Here is a 17342-nt window from a genome sequence, read left to right as displayed (position 1 = left end):
TTAAATATTTTGGAATAGTTTATGAAAGTTAGGTATTACTTCTTTAAATTTTTGGTAGAATTTACCAGTGAAGCCATCTGGTTCTGGACTTTGTTTGTTGGGATTTTTTTGATTACTGATTCGATTTAATTACCAGTAATTAGTCTGTTCAGATTTTCTATTTCTTCCTGATTCAATTTTAGAAGGTTTTATGTTTCTAGAAATGTATCTGTTTCTTCTAGGTAGTACAATTTGTCATTTCTCATAGTCGTCTCTTACGACTGTATATGTGTGGTGTCAGTTGTAACTTCTCTTTCATTCTCATTTTCTTTATTCGAACCTCTTTTTTTTTTTTTTAATTTGTCTGGATGAAGGTTTGTTCAATTTTCTTTCTCTTTTCAAAGAACCAGCTTTTAGTTTCATTGATCTTTTGTATTTTCTTCAAAGTATCGATTTCATTTATTTCTACTGTGGTCTTTATGATCTCCTCCATTCTGCTAACTTTGGGCCTTCCCCCCTCTAACCCCCTGCCCCCCACAACTCCTTTAGGTATAAGGTTAGATTTGAAGCTTCTCTTGTTTCTTGAGTTAGACCTACATCTCTATAAACTTCCTCTTAGAACTGTTTTTGCTGCATCCCATAGATTTTGGAACATTATGCTTTGATTTTCATTTGTCTCCAGGTATTTTTTATTTCTTCGATTTCTTTATCAACTAATCAGTTGTTTAGTGGCATTTTGTTTCGCCTCCATATGCTTGTGTTTTTTCTAGCTTTTTTTCCCATCATAATTGATTTCTAGTGTCATACTGTTGTGGTCAGAAACAATGTTTGGTATGATTTCAGTCTTCCTAAATTCACTGAGACTTGTTTTGTGGCCTAACATGTGATCTGTCCTGGTGGATGTTCCATGCGCCCTCGTAAAGAATGTGTATTCTGTTGTCTGGGGATGGAATGTTCTGAATATATCTGTGAAGCCTGTCTGTCTAATGTATTGCTTACAGCCACTGTTTCCTTTCGGTTTTCTGTGTGGATGGTCTATCCATTGATAACAAGTGGGCATGTTAGTCCCCTACTCTCACTGTATTACTGCAAAATTCTCCCTCGAGGTCTGTTAAAATTTGCTTTTGTATTTAGTGCCTCCATGTTGGGTGCCTGGGTCTTTACAATTTCTATATCCTCCAGCTGGATTGATGCTTTTATCATTATAGAATATGCTTCTTTGTCTCTTTTTACAGTTTTTGTTTTAAAGTCTCTTTTGTCTGATAGAAGTTTTGCTACCCCAGATTTTTTTTCCTTTTCTTTTCTTTTTTTTCTTTCTTTTTCTTTCCTTTTTTAAAAATTTCCATTAGCATGGATAATCATTTTCCATCCCTTACTTTCAGTCTGTTTGTGTCTTTAGCTCTGAACTGAATCTCTTACAGTCAGCATAAAGATGGGTCTTGTTTATTTTTTGTGTATTCACTTACCCTATGTGTTTTAATTGGAGCATTTATCAACATTAAAGTGATTATTGACAGATACGTGCTTATTGCCATTTTGTTCATTGTGTTCTGGTCACTTTTATAGCTTTCTCTGTTCCTGGAGTGCCTGAGTGTCTCAGTTGGTTCGGCGTCTGACTCTTGGTTTCGGCTCAGGTCATGATCTCCCGGTTCTTGAGTTTAAGTCCCATGCTGGGCTCTGTGCTGAGCGAACAGAGCCTGATTGGGATTCTCTCTCTCTCTCTCTCTCTGCCCCTCCCCCACTTGCTCACACGCTCTCTCTCTCAAGATAAATAAACATTATAGTTCTCTCTGTTCCTGTCTTCCTTTGCCCTTTTCCCTTATGATGACTTTCTTTAGTTCTATGTTTAGAAATCTGGGGTTTTTTTAGTATAATTATTACATGTTTTCAGTTTCTGGTTACCATGAGGTCTCTCTCTCTCTCTCTCTCTCTCTCTATATATATATATATATATATATACCACCCTATGTGTATAGCAATTGATTTTTAAGTTAATGGTTGCTTACGTCTGAACACATGCTAAAAGCACGGTACTACATTTTTATCTTCCCCATGTTTTATGTACGTGATGTCTTACTACATTATTTTTTTGTGTGCATCCTTTAAGTAATTATTGTAAATATAGTTGATTTTACTACTTCTGTCTTTTGAGAGAGAGAGAGAGTGGGGGGGGAGTGGCAGAGAGGGAGGGAAGGAGAGAATCTTAAGCAGGTTTCACACTCAGCGTGGGGCCCAACATGGGGCTCAGTCTCACAACCGTGAGCTCACGACTGAAACCGAAATCAAGTGTTACACACTTAACCAAATGAGCTACCCAGGCGCCCCACTACTTTTGTCTTTAACCTTCTCACTGGCTTATAAGCAGTGGATCCATCCCTTTCACTGTATGTTTGCTTTTTCCCAGGGAGATTTTTTCTTTCATAATTTTCTTCCAGTTATGGCCTTTTCATCTTAAGGAGGTCCCTTTAACATTTCCTGTAAAGTCAGTTTAGAGGTGATGAACTCTTTGAACTCTTGTTTGTCTGGGAAAGTCTTTATCTCTTCTTCAACTTTGAGTGATAATCTTGCAGGTTAGAGTATAGATTGTTGTTTTTTATCCTGCAGTACTTGGAATATATTATAACCGCGCCCCCCCCTGCTGTAGCCTGTGAAGTTTCTGTTCAAAAACAAGTAGATAGTCTTTTGGTGTTCCCTTGTACACAACTAGTTGCTTTTCTCTTGCTTCTTTTAAGATTCTCTCTTTATCTTCAATTTTTGACTTTCAGTTTTAATGTGTTTTTGTGTAGACATCTTTGGGTTCGTCTTGGTCAGGGCTCTCTGTACTTCTTGGACTTGGATGTCTGTTTCCTTCCCCACGTTAGAAATGTTTTCAGTTATTATTTTTTAAATAAATGCTCTGTCCTTTTCTCTTTTTGCCTTTTGGCACCTCTATAATGTAAATGTTAGTACGCTTAATGTTGTCCTAGAGGTTCCTTACGCTACTCTCATTTTTAAAAAATCTTTTGTGTGTGTGTGTGTGTGTGTGTGTTTGTGCACATGCATGCATGCATATATGTGTGTGTGATTTCCAGTACCCTGTCTTCCAGATTGCTGATCCATTTTTTTCTGCATTTTCTAATCTGCCATTGATCCCCTTTAGTGTATTTTTTATTCAGTTATTGTATTCTTCATCTCTGATTGGCTCTTTTTAATATTTTCTTTCTCTTTGTTGAAGAGCCCACTGTGTTCAGCTATTCTTTTCCCAAGTCCAGTGAGCACCTTAAGACCATGACTTTGACCTCTTTATCAGATAGATTGCTTATATTCCCATTTTGTTTAGTTCCATCTAAGGTTTTGCCCTGTTCTTTTGTTTGCAACATATTCCTCTGTCTCCTCATGCTCTGACTCTCTGTGTTTGTTTCTGTGTTTTAGGTAGGTTAACTACATCTCCCAGTCTTGAAGAACTGGTGTCATGTAAATGGTGTCTTCTAGGGCCCAGAAGTGCAATCCTTCTTGGTCACCAGAAGCAGACATTCCAGGATCACCCCACATGGGCTACATGGGCCTTCCTGCTGTGGCTGGACCACAACTGCTGTGGCTGGACCACAACTGCCGTGGCATACTTTTGGTTGAGGCTGGTCATGTGGGAGCCACTTTGGAGAGGCCACTTACCTGGTACAGTCGGGCAGGAGCTGACAAAGTAAGAGCCTCATCCTGGAATAGAAGTATTTGTTCTTAGAAATTGCTCTTTTAGGGGCGCCTGGGTGGCGCAGTCGGTTAAGCGTCCGACTTCAGCCAGGTCACGATCTCGCGGTCCGTGAGTTCGAGCCCCGCGTCAGGCTCTGGGCTGATGGCTCGGAGCCTGGAGCCTGTTTCCGATTCTGTGTCTCCCTCTCTCTCAGACCCTCCCCCGTTCATGCTCTGTCTCTCTCTGTCTCAAAAATAAATAAACGTTAAAAAAAAAAAAAAAAATTTAAAAAAAAAAAAAAAAAAAAAAAAAAGAAATTGCTCTTTTAAGAAAATGCTACTTTAAGAAATGGTAGGAGGGTATTTTGGAGTGGGGTTCTTGAAAAAAGAAGGGGTAGAGTAGGGAAAGAAAAGGCTCTTAGCTTTCTATTTTCATCTCCCAAGTATCATTGGTTTCCCACCTCAGCTTTGTCCTTGGGGAGGTGTATGTATCCTTGTGGGGTGTTTCATGAAGAATCAAAACATTAGAGTAGGACATTTTCATCAGTTTATATAACTTGCTGGGGAACCCCTGAGCTACTCAGCAAAGTTCTAGTGTGCTTATTTTCATGCTACCTTCAAGTGAGACCTTTCCCCTTACCTGTCCATGAGGAGAAAAAGGTAAACAGCTACAGATCTTTATGTTAATGACTGTGTTCATACCAAGTCTTCATCTGAGCAGCTGTCAGTGATCCTGCTACTGATTTTTTTTAATTTTATTTTGTAACTCCTCCAACATAATTCTATTCTATAGAATTGGAGAGGTTAATAGTCAGGTCACCTTTATTAAACGTTTGATCGCAACCCTCAGTTGGTGATGCAGAATTATAGTCCTTTGTCCTGCTTACTTCTTGCTTTGTAACATTTACTCATTTATTTTGGAGACAGGCTTTTGACCAGTGTCTCCTCGCTTCGGGATTCTAATGTATGCCTTGGAAAAGCATAACCAGCCATTCCAGGAAGCTTGTACCCTTCTCCTTGGCATCACATTCTGTTTGATTTGGAACTTCTTGCCAAAGCCTGGGGCATATCACACAAAGAAACCACTTGGACAATGGTGCTATGCATGAGATTTGTGAGGGGGGAAAGGGAAGAAGAAAAGAAACTGTTACAATATGCTAATCTTTTAAGTGAATCAAAAGACAATAGCATGAACTGAGAAGAGTCTAGACCTTTTATCCAAGGGTCTGTTTTTTCATTAGCTTCTTAGTGACCTGGGATGAGCTACTTGGCATCTATGATCTTAGTTTTTTTCACCTGTAAATTAGGAAGAAGAATAATTGCTTTGCTTCCATCACAAGTTTATCATGGAGATCACCACGAGATGTTATCACAAGACAATCAAAACAGCAAGTAGCTAGCACTTACTATGGGTCAGACACTACTCTCAGCATTTTAAATGTATTAACTTATTTAATCCCTATAGCAGTCGATGAGATAATCATTATCACCATATAATTCTCAATTTGCAGATGAGCAGAGACAGGGAGAGAATAGGTAACTTCCCAATGTCCCACTGCTAGTAAGTGGCAGCTAAAATCTGAAGTCAATAATGATATTTAATAGTTTGTGTATTTTACCACTTATTTCTCTATAAAAATACTACTATATAATAGTCTCAAACATGAAATGGTAATGGGCTCTCAGCTATCATATAAATTTTGAAGACCTTTTTTAGACATAGTTATACAGAAAAGTCATATTCTTTAAGAAGTTAGACATAGAATTTGGTAATGATTCAATCCCAGATCTGTCTGGGTGTCTGTGTGGCTGTAAGTGGCTCCTGTAACTTAGTGTCATTGCTATCAAACTATGGACCAGTTCCATGGTCAAGCAGTTACAGTTAGATCAATTGGTGGGTCTGTTCGGTAAACCAGTCAAAGTACTCCGCAGGGATAATGCCACCTATTTGGATGCATACTCTCCATAAGTAGGTAATCTAATGTTCCTAAGTAGCAGAGTCCCATAGGATCTGAGAGCTTAGAAGTCATGTGAGTAACACTGTTATCTAAATTCCATAAAACTTGCAGACAGTTGTGGTCATTTCTGATAGCTTGAATTCCTGTTACATGATAAAGAAAACACATCACATAAGACTTCAACCCAAAAGTCCTTGAGTCCCATAGACACAGTGTGATGAAAATGCCGCGGGGCATGGATGGACATCATAATGGTAGACTTTAATCTTCTACCTTAAGTAAAGTGCTGTAACTTTTACTCTATCCCAAAACTGAGGCTTATGTTCACAACCGATGTTGCTGGATTAGCATACTCGCGTTGATCTGACATGTTCTCGATGGTTATGGTGCCTCTCCTTCTGGAAGGTTGGGGAAATATGTGCATTTATGCCACTGCCCATCCCCCTCTGTCATTAGAACTTTAGGAGGTAAATAAACCAAACATGCAGGACCAGGGGAAGTCTTGGCAAACAGCAGGTTCAACAGCAGGTGATGGGGACTCATCTTGGGACTGATGCTCAAGAACACAACTCTGCTCCCTAGAAGGATGGAGGAAGTTCAGCAGGGCCCATGACACAGGCCTCGGGAAAGAAAGAGGGCTCTCAACTGGACCCGAAGTCATGGAAAAGAGCAGGGCCCAGGGAGCAAGGCATATAAGCCCAAAGAAGGCAGCAGTTGATGTTGATTGATACTAAGTTCAGAGTGGGATTGGTTCCAGGGTCTGGGCTCAGCTGAACTAAAAGTGGAGTCTGAATGGCTCCTGTTTCAAAGGGCAAAGGGTAACATGCAAAGGAAACCAAGTTTATCATTACACAGTGTCCAAATCAGGTGAATTTTTAGTACATAAGAGTATGGCTCCGTGAAATGCTCACAGATTGCACACATGCATGTAACTAGCCCAGATCGAGAGAGGATGTTTCTGGAAATGCCCCTCATGTCCCCTCCTGGTCACCCCACCCCTCCGAGGTAAATTACTACCTAGATTCTAACCTCAGAGATTCAAACCTGAAGTTTCTAAAAATGGGGTTTCTGATATTTATACATCAGAGGAGATCTGCCTTTTTGCCATCTTCTGGGGGCCTTAGACCCAGCAACTGTGAGCATGTACTTCCTTAAGACAGGGGTCTGCCGGGGCCACCTCAGTTGGTTAAGTGGCTGACTTCGGCTCAGGTCATTATCTTGCTGTTCGTGAGTTCGAGTCCCGCATCGGACTCTGTGCTGACAACTCCAGGCCTGGAGCCTGCTTTGGATTCTGTGTCTCCCTCTCCCTTTGCCCCTCCCCCACTCCTGCTCGCTCACACACACACTCTCTCTCTCTCAAAATTAAATAAACATTAAAAAAAATTTTTTTTTAAAGACAGGGTCTGCCAAAGCAGAAGCGGCATCCCTTAGGGGCATGGCTTCACCAGGACCATGTAGCTCACCCTGTTTTGTCACCTGCCTGGCCTCTGGTATAAGTGCTTACAACACTTATCTTTTGCCATCTCTTGATCCCACTTGCAGTGACGTGGTACTTTTGACCACCTGAGGTCTTTTTTTTTTTTTTTTAACATTTATTCATTTTTGAGAGACAGAGACAGAGCGTTGAGTGGGGGAGGGGCAGAGAGAGGGAGACGCAGAATCCGAAGCAGACTCCAGGCTCTGAGCCATCAGCCCAGAGCCCGACGCGGGCTCGAACTCACTGATGACAAGATCATGACCTGAGCTGAAGTGGGATGCTTAACCGACTGAGCCATCCAGGCGCCCTTGACCACCCCAAGTCTTAAGTACATATGCCAGGGTAATATTAGATAAATAAATGCATCCATCAAGAAAGGGAAGATTTTTCTCCTGATTAATCACTTTTCCCCATTTTATACAAATGCCCTGCAATTTCCTCACTCGGCCGAGATTTTTGGAGTCATTTATTCAAAATATATGCAGGATATTTATGTCCGTACAGCAAAACACGCCCTTGGAATGAGTCAGAAGACGTGAATTCTACTCACATTCTGCCACTAACCAGCTGTGTACAACTTACTTAACATTTAAGGGTCTTCTTAAATTTTTAAATCTATAACAAAGGAATTTTACCTAAATGACTTCTCAGGACCCAGGACATTTTGCAATTCTGTGGGCATATAGTGAGGTTGCCTTTGAGCTCATGCAAATAGACAAACTGAAAAGGCACAGTCTTCTCGTCCTCGCTGGGTGCACACAGGCGCACGGCTGGGCAGGCATGTGGGATATGGGGGGTTTCTGGGGCCCGGAGGCATCTATCTCAAGGGCAGGCGAGGGGGAGCAGTCTTCCAAGGGTGCAGGCAGGAAGGGGTGAATTGTCTGTAGAGAAAGGAAAAACAGGACTAAAATGGACTCACAGTAGGTCAGCTTTTTATTATCACCTTTGGCCTGCAATTGTCAACAATGCTGGTGATAAAATAATCCTTCCTCCCCGAAATATTTTGTTGACTGAGTTCTAAACCAATGCTACAGTTACCCTTGAGCTCTTAAGAGCTCCTATGGAAGCTTTAAATGAGCACAGGTGTAGTGCTTATTCCTTCCTCAACTTTGCACGCTGTGTGGACACCGTCTACCCTGATACACACAGACTGCACTGTGCACGCTCAGTTGAGAGAAAGTTCGTAGTGGCTTGAAATCTGAGTGTGCTTCCACTCAGTGTGTCTGTACTCCCTGAAGGGTACATATTCCTGCATTTGAACAGCAAATTCAGGGGCCCCTGGGTGGCTCAGTTAAGCGTCTGACTCCTGATTACAGCTCAGATCATGATCTCACAGTTGGTCAGTTTGAGCCCCATATCAGGCTCTGCACTGACAGTGTGGAGCCTGCTTGGGATTCTCTCTCTCTTCCTCTCTCTCTGCCCCTCCCCTGCTCTCACACTCTCACTCTCTCAAAATAAATAAACTTAAACAGTAAGTTCAGAATGAACAATGGTCACCCTGAGACCCCAAGGACCGGAAACAGCCCTTGAATCAAGTGACTCTGATGCTGACATTCTCTGTGGCCCCTTAGAGACTGTGACACAGAGTGAACTACAGGCAATGGTCTTTTTGTTTGGTAAGTGCAAATTTTAGTTCACAAGTGCAATATTTCACTGAATTTGAACAAAATCTTTTCTTTATTTTTTTTACTGTTTATTTATTTTTGAAAGAGAGAGCGTGAGTGGGGTGGGGGCAGAAAGAGGGGGAGACACAGAACCCAAAGCAGGCTCCAGGCTCTGAACTTGTCAGCACACAGCCCGATGTGGGGCTCAAACTTGCCAACCGTGAGATCATGACCTGAGCTGAAACTGGACGCCTAACTGACTGAGCCACCCAGGCGCGCCTTGAATAAAATCTCTGAAATTAACATACATTCCCTTTCAGTTACTCGTTGTTTTGCAACTAACGAGTGAACTGAGATAATGGCTATTCCTGAAAATTATTTTGATGAAGGAGAGTGGTGCCCCAAAGTTACCCGTTGTAGGTGTTGAATCCTTCGGGTTTGAGTGCGTTGTTCTTTCCTCACGTTTGTACTAGTCGCTGGCCAACAGCCTCTGAAGAACAAGCGTCCAAAGGAGCCGGGAGAGAACAGAATCAAGCCCACCAACAAGAAGGTGAAACCCAGAATTGCTAAAGTAAAGGACAGGGACGTAGCTGATGGCACACCAAAGACGCAGTCAATAATGATCCAGATGCTGGAGAAAGGCCGCTTCCAGAAACCTGCAGCTACCCTGAGTCTGACAGCAGGGCAAACCCTCGAGCTTCGGTGTAAAGGGAACAAAATTGGATGGAGTTATCCTCCCTATCTCGACACCTTTAAGGACTCCCGTCTCAGGTGAGCATTTATTTATTTATTGTTTTACTTGCGTTGGGTCAAGGGTCCTTCCTTTGTTAAGCGCGGCATTGTTTCTGACATATACGATTTCGCCCTAATAGCTTATAAAAAAATGAAAGCTCAATAAGCAAATGCTGTAGATTTTATTTCTTTGTCCAGTTTTTGAAAATTATTGCACATCCAAGGCCCCAAGGTGACTCAGTCAGCTAAGCGGGGGACTCTTAATTTCTGCTCAGGTCTTGATCTCACAGTTCATGAGATCAGGCCCCACGTCAGGCCCTGCGCTGGCAACTCGGAACCTGCTTGGGATTCTTTCTCCTCTCTGTCTCTCTGCTCCTCCCTGCCCTCCCCCCCTTTCTCTCTCTCTCTTTTTCAAAATAAATAAAAATTGAAAAAAATCTTTAAAAAAGTACTGCAAATCCTATCCACGTGAGTTAAAACAGTGAAATTTTATAGGAAGCCACGTGACCAGTGATTGAAACTGTGATGCATAGAGATATTTAAGAATTCATATAGTAAAAATAACGAGCCCGGTCACTGCTTTCTGTCATTTTTATGTAATTATAGTGAAAACTGAAATGCCCTAATTGGAGATGCCTGTGAACAACTTGAGGCGATGCCAACCTAAACTGGTTTTGAACTTTTCAACTGCTTCTGGTTTGTTTTTACTGAGCATATGAGTTTTATATCCAGGGCTTCTTCAATTGGTGACAGGCCAAAGATTTCTCATGTTTGAATCAGAACCTTCAGGAGCCTGGATTTCTTGTCCAGACAAGTGGTTAAGATGATGCTTAGGAAAAGTGTTAAAGAGCAAAAACATGGAGCACAATTCAGTGAGTCCTGGGAGGAGCCTGGGGCCTCCGGGGCTGGGGATCCGGTGCATATTTGGGAGAGGGGTCCCCCCAAACCCCTGCATCTCCATTTCTTCATGTGCAAAATAAAGGGGATGGGATTGCATGATTTCTAAGATTCTTTCCAGCGTTTTCTTCATATGATTTAGGAAAGGGAAAGGCAGGATATCGCTTGTTTGGGATGACTCAAATGGAGAAATGAGCATCTCAGGCATCAGAAACTCCTCGTGTTCCTGACAGGCTCATTTTCAGCACAGACTCGCCCCACACATCTTCCCCTCCCTCTAGGACATCCCTACCGGCTCACCCGCTCAGACACTAGCCTGGGGATTGTCCTGGCCTCCCCCCATCCCCCGCTCCTCCCAAACACCCACATCCTCTCAGTCCGACCCAGCCCCAGCCAGTGTTGCCCCTCACCCCCGGTCTTGAACCATGGCAAGAACCACACCCAGATGTCCTCCCGGGCTCCTTCTCACTGGATTGAGGTCTTAAAAATGCGACCTGATCACGTCACTCCCCTGCTTACCGGGTGGGTCTCCACTAGGGTCAAGTCTAACATCTTCCCCTGAGGGATGAGAACCTCTTTGAACTTGGAATCTCTAGATTAGTATTGCTGCTTTCACTGGCCTGGGCTCCCTCGGGGGTCCCCTCTGCACCTGGCTGACTTCAGCCTTGCTGTCACTTTGTCTGGAAAGGCTGTGTCCTGCCTCCAGGGGTACACTTCCCCATGGCCGAGGGTACATCCTCTTTGAGCAGTGTTCATACTTAGGACTCCTTTTTTTTGTTGTCTTTTAATTTTCTCTAATTAAAAAAAAATTTTTTTAATGTTTATTTTTGAGGGAGAGAAAGAGAGAGCTCGAGCGGCGTGGGGGGTGGGGGTTGGGGGGAGACAGGCAGAGAGGGAGGGAGACACAGAATCCGAAGCAGAACCGGCTCTGAACTATCAGCACAGAGCCCAACATGGGACTCAGTCCCACCAACGGGGAGATCATGACCTGAGCCGAAGTCCACGCACACAACTGAACCACCTAGGCACACCATGAATCCCTTTTTTTTTTTTATCTCTGCTTTTCAAGGGGCTTAACTGAGTCCTTGGTATTTTGATTTCGCTGTTGAATGACTAGCCAATCTTCTTCCCTTCTTACACACGTACACCTTGCAGAATAAATAAATTAAAATACATACAATTACTATTTCCCCAGCTGTCTAACCTCTTGTATTAAGACTTTTCCACATTTTATTCTGAAGATACTCTTCTGGGTTCATGGGATGTAATAGTGTAAAGTTTTTCTTGAGGGCTATTAGGTTGGATGAAGAGCTGGGGGTGAAACAATCAGATGGTTTTTCCTGTTTTCATGTCCACACTTAAATTGTGTGTGTGCATCCCCTGCTTGGAACACATCTGGACAGATTTACAACGATATACCTTTTAAATGACTTAATTTTCCAAGGGAAAATTAAACAAAAATGTAATACATGTTGTTTACCACCAGAATTTAGCTATTTTAAATTATTCTGAACAGTTAATCTTGGACTTACACTAAGTGTTTTAAACCTAGATGATTTGGCCCCTGAAGATTTAGTATTTTCTAGATGTATTTTCAAAGTTGTATTAGCCACGATATGTTTGAAAATATCCTGAGGACTCCAAGTAAAGCGAACATGAATCTGAATTGAAGAGAAACATCAAAAAGCTGAAAAAGCCAATTTTGACTTCTTAACATTAAAGTGTATTCATTCAAAGCCCAGTCAGGGCTTTATAAGAAAGTAAAGACAGATGTAGGCCCCCAAGGACTTTATTTAAAAAATGTGAAAAATGTGAAAAACATCTAGTCATGACTCTATATCAAACAACAACAACAAAATCATGATTTATTTGACACCAGAGATTCAACAAATTGATTCTTGACGTCTTTCCCGGGACGTGGTACCTTTGGATAGAGGGGAAGTATTCATCCTGTGTTTTCTTTTCCTGTGGAATGAGTTCTTTCCAGTATTCTGACAGCTTTGGGTTTGGAAGCTCCCCAGATGTGCCTCCAACAAAGCCTGGTCATTTTAAGGAATTTTGGTAGCTGTCTGGAACAAAGTCCACAATGCTACCACATTTGTCCAAATTTAATCTCCTGACCAGAAGAGGGAATGGGTTATAGAACAGAGAAGTCAGGCTGAGGCACAGCTAGATTGGAATCTTGCCTTTACTAATAACCAGAAAAGTGATCTTTTTTTTTTTAAGTTTATTTATTTTGAGAGAGAGAGAGAGAGAGAGAGAGAATCCCAAGATGGCTCTGTGCTGTCAGCACAGAGCCCAACTGGGACTTGATCTCACGAACTATGAGATCAAGATTCAGAAGTTCAACTGACTGAGCCACCCAGGCGCCCCGAACCAGCAAAGTGATCTTTGCTCAGTCATTTGCCTAGAACCCACTTTCCTCACCTGGATTATGGAGATTATATTATCTATTGTAAGCACAACCTGGCCCCTAGTAAATGTTCAATGAATTGCAACTAATCATTACTAAGCAGTGTATATTTCTCAAGCACAATAATCAAGTGATCTTTTGGGAAAGTTAATTGCGACCAAGACTCAGATAAATCAGGGAACTATGCACAGCCAATGTGACTTTTAATACAGAAGATCCACAAAAGACTGCACACATCTTTCCTTTTTCACTTACTTAATCAATCTTTGTAATCTGGGGCCTGTGTCCATCTTCCCCCATGAAAATCTAAGCCCTTTGCTGGCAAATACCACGTTTGTTTGGTTCATCATCAGATTCCTAGCACCTTGAACAGTGCCTGGCACACAACAAAACTCAGGAAACAGTCGATGGTTTCCCCAGGGGATTAGTGATCGTATCGGAAGCCAGTTCTTCATCATGCATCTGTTCATTCAACATTCAAAGATAAATACACTTAGTACCGACATGTGCACTGTATATATGGGGTGGAGGGTGATGACAAAATATGGATGAATTTTATATCGAGGGTCCCGTGCCACCTTGGACCCATCCCCACTATCTCAGCCTTTTGTTACTTCATCTCATGGAGCCATTTCGTCAGCTGACACCCCCTCCCCAGCAACTTCCCCTCTTTATCCATCTTGTCTCCTTCTGTGCTCATTAGACTCCAGAGTTTGTTCTTTCTACCAAACTTTTTTAAATTTTTTCACATTTTATTTATTTTTGAGAGAGAGAGAGACAGAGCACAAGCGGGGGAGAGGCAGAGAGAGAGGGAGACACAGAATCTGAAGCAGGCTCCAGGCCCTGAGCTGTCAGCACAGAGCCCAGCGCGGGGCTCGAACTCACGAACTGTGAGATCATGACCCGAGCCGAGGTCAGACGCTCAACCAACGGAGCCCCCCAGGGACCCCTCCACCAAACTTTTGAATCCATCCTAAGTAAGTTATGTCGCCCTCTGTTTTTCCTTCATTCCTTCTTGGAAATTTCCAACCCCAAATGAACCTGTTCTCCCACTTCTTCTTGCCCACACTTAGCCACTGAGCACTGTTGGAGGAACCCATACAGCGGCCAGATGGGTGCAATTAGATTGTGGTCACGTCACTTGTATCTGGCAAAGCTGGAGAGATTTCTCAGAAAGCTCACTTTTACTCTCTTCCTAAACCTCTGATCTTTTCCATCTCTCTCACTTTGAGCTAATGAAATTCTCAATTTATTGAGAAATCGGAGCCTTTGAGTTGCCTTGACTTCATCTTAGCGCATCTCTTCCTTCTCTGTTCTTACAGTTAGAGTGGAGGAAGGATTCTCCCTCCCTCCTGAGACCACACTGTGCCTGTACCCGGATCTCACCCTTGCATGCTTTCTCAGGTGCCTTGAGATATCAGTTATTGCCTCTCTGTTGGGCATCTTCAAGCTCCCCTTCCCCGTGGGGTCCTCTCCATAAGCCTTCTCCATATTAAGAAATCCTGCCTTGGCCCCCAAGTGCCTTCCAGCCACCTTCCTCTCTCACCTTCACAGTCAAGCTCCTTGGAGGAGTCTCTCTCTCCTCACTGATTGTCTCCTCTGTCCTCTCCTATTTACCCTCCACCTACTCCACCTGACTCCTGCACCACTACTCCACAGACATTTAATCACCAACGTCAAGGTCACAAAATCCAGAGCTTTCTTGTCAATCCTTGTGTGACCTGCTCCACTGGTCCATTCAGCAGAAGGGAACACGCTTGGCTTCCACAGCACCATTTTCTGCCAGTTTTCTTCCTGCCTCGCGGGCCCCTCCTTGAAGTTTTTTTTACCAGCTCTGCTCACCTACTCCCCCAGACATTAAATGTTGGTTCTGTGTCTTCTTCTCTTCTCGTTACATGCTGCCAAATGCCTTCCTTCGATCATATGGCACACCTAACTGTTTCTGCTGAGCACCAGATACGACTCTCCAGCGGCCTGCTCAAGTGCCTGAGCCTTTCTCTAAACGTAGTCATCTAAAACTGAGCTCATAAGCCTTCTCCACACCTGGTCATCCTCCTGTATCCTTCAGTTCAGTGAATGGCACTAATTCTGCCCACTTGCCCTTGATCAAAGGCCGGGAATCACCTTGGACACTTCCCTTTCATTTCCACATCCAATCAACTACTATTGGATGCCCCAATGACGCTGCTATTTAGTTATTTCTTGATAACTTTTAGTTATTTCTTCTTTCCACCATGGCGGCAATGACTCCAGTCTTTGCGTGGACTACAGCATAATCCCGTAACCTAGCTTTTCTGTACCCAATCTTGAACCTGACCTCAGTCTTCCACACAGCAGTCAGACCTTTCAAAGAAGCACATCTGGTTCTGTCACATTCCTGCTTTAAGCCCTTCATTAGAGCAATTCTGTTGCTCTTAGAATTAAGTTGAAACTTCTGATATGGCCCACAAGGCCATGCATAAGGTGACCTCTGTCTTTCTCTCCTGTTTCGTTTCACTTCAGTCTCTTGTTCTTCACACTCCAGGTTCTTTGGACCCTTTCTGATGCCCAGAAGTGCCAATCTTCTTTCTTCTTGCCTGGGTCTTTGCCCATTTGGGTCCTCCTGCCTGTCATGTACATATTCCAAGACCTCCGGTCGAATCTTCAGACCCAGGCCTGTCAGGTCCTCTCGGTCCCTGCCCTTACTAGGCCCAGTTATACACCCTCACTGAAGCCCTCAGCAGCAACAGAACAATCACCTCAGTCATTATGTTGTGTTCATGTCCCTCACTCAGCTAAAGGCTTGGCAGAGATGTGTCTGTTTATTCCTCAGTGTTTTCCTAGGACCCAGCACAGCGCCCAGTACACACAGACCCTCCTTCAGTGTCTGAGTGTGAGTGTGGCACTGGGCACTGAGCACAGAGTGGGTCAGAAGTCAGGCCCCTGGACTCATGAGAACTGCGACTCCAGGAACAAGGTCATGGAACTTGAGAGACGAAAGGACCTCAGTAACCTTAGCAGCCATTATGCTCCAGTGCCTTCTTCTTAACAAATGAAGAAACTGAGCATCCTAGAAGGTAGATGGCTGGTCCGGAGTGACAGCAGGTGAGGGGCAGTGTGAGCCTTAGACCCTGGCCTCTTGGTCCCCAACACAGAGCTGTGGTTCTGCCCAGGTGCTCTGACGTGTGTCTGATGGGACACACTTACACCAAAGAGCACTCTCGTCCTCCTGGAGGTAGTGGCTTCAGGGAAGAGAGATTTGATGTTGACTTTTTTTTTCTTTAGCTTTTTGAGTACTTGACTTACAAATCTGATTTCTAAAGTTAAGACTCATCACAGGAATAAAAGTTGTACGCTTTTCCAGAGGGGGCACTGATTTCTTGCTAGGACTGCTTTGAATTGAACCTAATTGAAATTTCACATCGATTTCGGTTAGCTTCGTGGACATCAGAAAGGGAAAACATTACACTTGCTGCTTTGAAAGAAGTCCCTCAATGGCCCCTCATCCTGCAAGTGGACGTTGACCACTGCCAGGGATGACCCTAGATGATGCTGTCTAGGGTTTCTTCCGGGTCTCCCCTTATGCCTGCTCCATTCGCGTTGGGGAACCCATGTGATTAGAAGGCCCACTAGATGGCAGGTTTCAGCCGTGTTACGCTTCTAATCCTTTCGCCAGTAAAACAAACCTTTCAAAGGAGGACCGGTTGGGTAAAATAATTACACCCTTGTGCTGATAGTTCTCTCCTTCTCTTAGAATACTCGGTGGTGAGTTTCAAGTTCTATTTTCAGCAGTCTAGAATTCAGTTTCCCAAAACACACAGATAAAAAAGGGGTGGGCATTTGTTAGTTCCTGTGCCCCTCCGGGATAAATTCACTGGTCGGGCTGAGTCTTCTCAGAGCACTGGGCACTTGAATGGCTTAGGTGGTCCTTCGGAGGCTAACAGTAATGTGCTGAAGATTCTGTATGTTTAGGTGCTGAAATGGATTCAGATTGTAATTTCAGATTTAGTCCATCCCAGATCACATAGATCTCCACTCTTTTTTTTTTTTTTTTTGGGACAGAGAGAGACAGAGCATGAATGGGGGAGGGGCAGAGAGAGAGGGAGACACAGAATCGGAAACAGGCTCCAGGCTCCGAGCCATCAGCCCAGAGCCTGACGCGGGGCTCGAACTCACGGACCGCGAGATCGTGACCTGGCTGAAGTCGGACGCTCAACCGACTGCGCCACCCAGGCGCCCCGATCTCCACTCTTTTGAGATCAGAAACAGCAAGGATATTTTTCTGAGTATATTTGTTATTATTTATTGAGTGTTCTATTTCATTTTTTGTTTTTAATGTCTATTTATTTTTGAGAGGGAGAGAGAGAGAGAGAGAGAGAGAGAGAGAGAGAGAGAGAGACAGAGAGGGAGACAGTATCTGAAGTAGGCTGCAGGCTCTGAGCTGTCAGCATAGAGCCCGACGCAGAGCTTGAACTAACGAACCACGAGACCATGACCTGAGCTGAAGTCTGAGGGTTAACCTACCAGGTCACCCAGGTGCCCTGGAATGTTCTGTTTCATGATTCCTTTGCCCATCACCCCTCCTGCTTTCCCACTGTTTGTCCATCTTTCCAGGGCAACCCTCCCTTAATTTTGTT

The 17342-nt window shown here is 43.6% G+C and overlaps 1 protein-coding gene across 1 annotated transcript in view; it reads left to right on the top strand.

Moving 5' to 3' along the window:
• Nucleotides 1–17342, top strand: part of PDGFRL (platelet derived growth factor receptor like) — a 70975-nt gene that overhangs the window by 10190 nt on the left and 43443 nt on the right. The window contains exon 2 of the mRNA XM_058720085.1: nucleotides 9158–9455. Coding sequence (XP_058576068.1) covers nucleotides 9158–9455 — 298 coding nt within the window. The remainder of the gene's footprint in view (nucleotides 1–9157; nucleotides 9456–17342) is intronic.

Source organism: Neofelis nebulosa, chromosome 3 (assembly GCF_028018385.1).
Source record: "Neofelis nebulosa isolate mNeoNeb1 chromosome 3, mNeoNeb1.pri, whole genome shotgun sequence".
Lineage (NCBI taxonomy): Eukaryota > Metazoa > Chordata > Mammalia > Carnivora > Felidae > Neofelis > Neofelis nebulosa.
The sequence above is the reverse complement of the archived record's forward strand: the minus strand, read 5'-3'. Positions and strand labels throughout refer to the sequence as shown.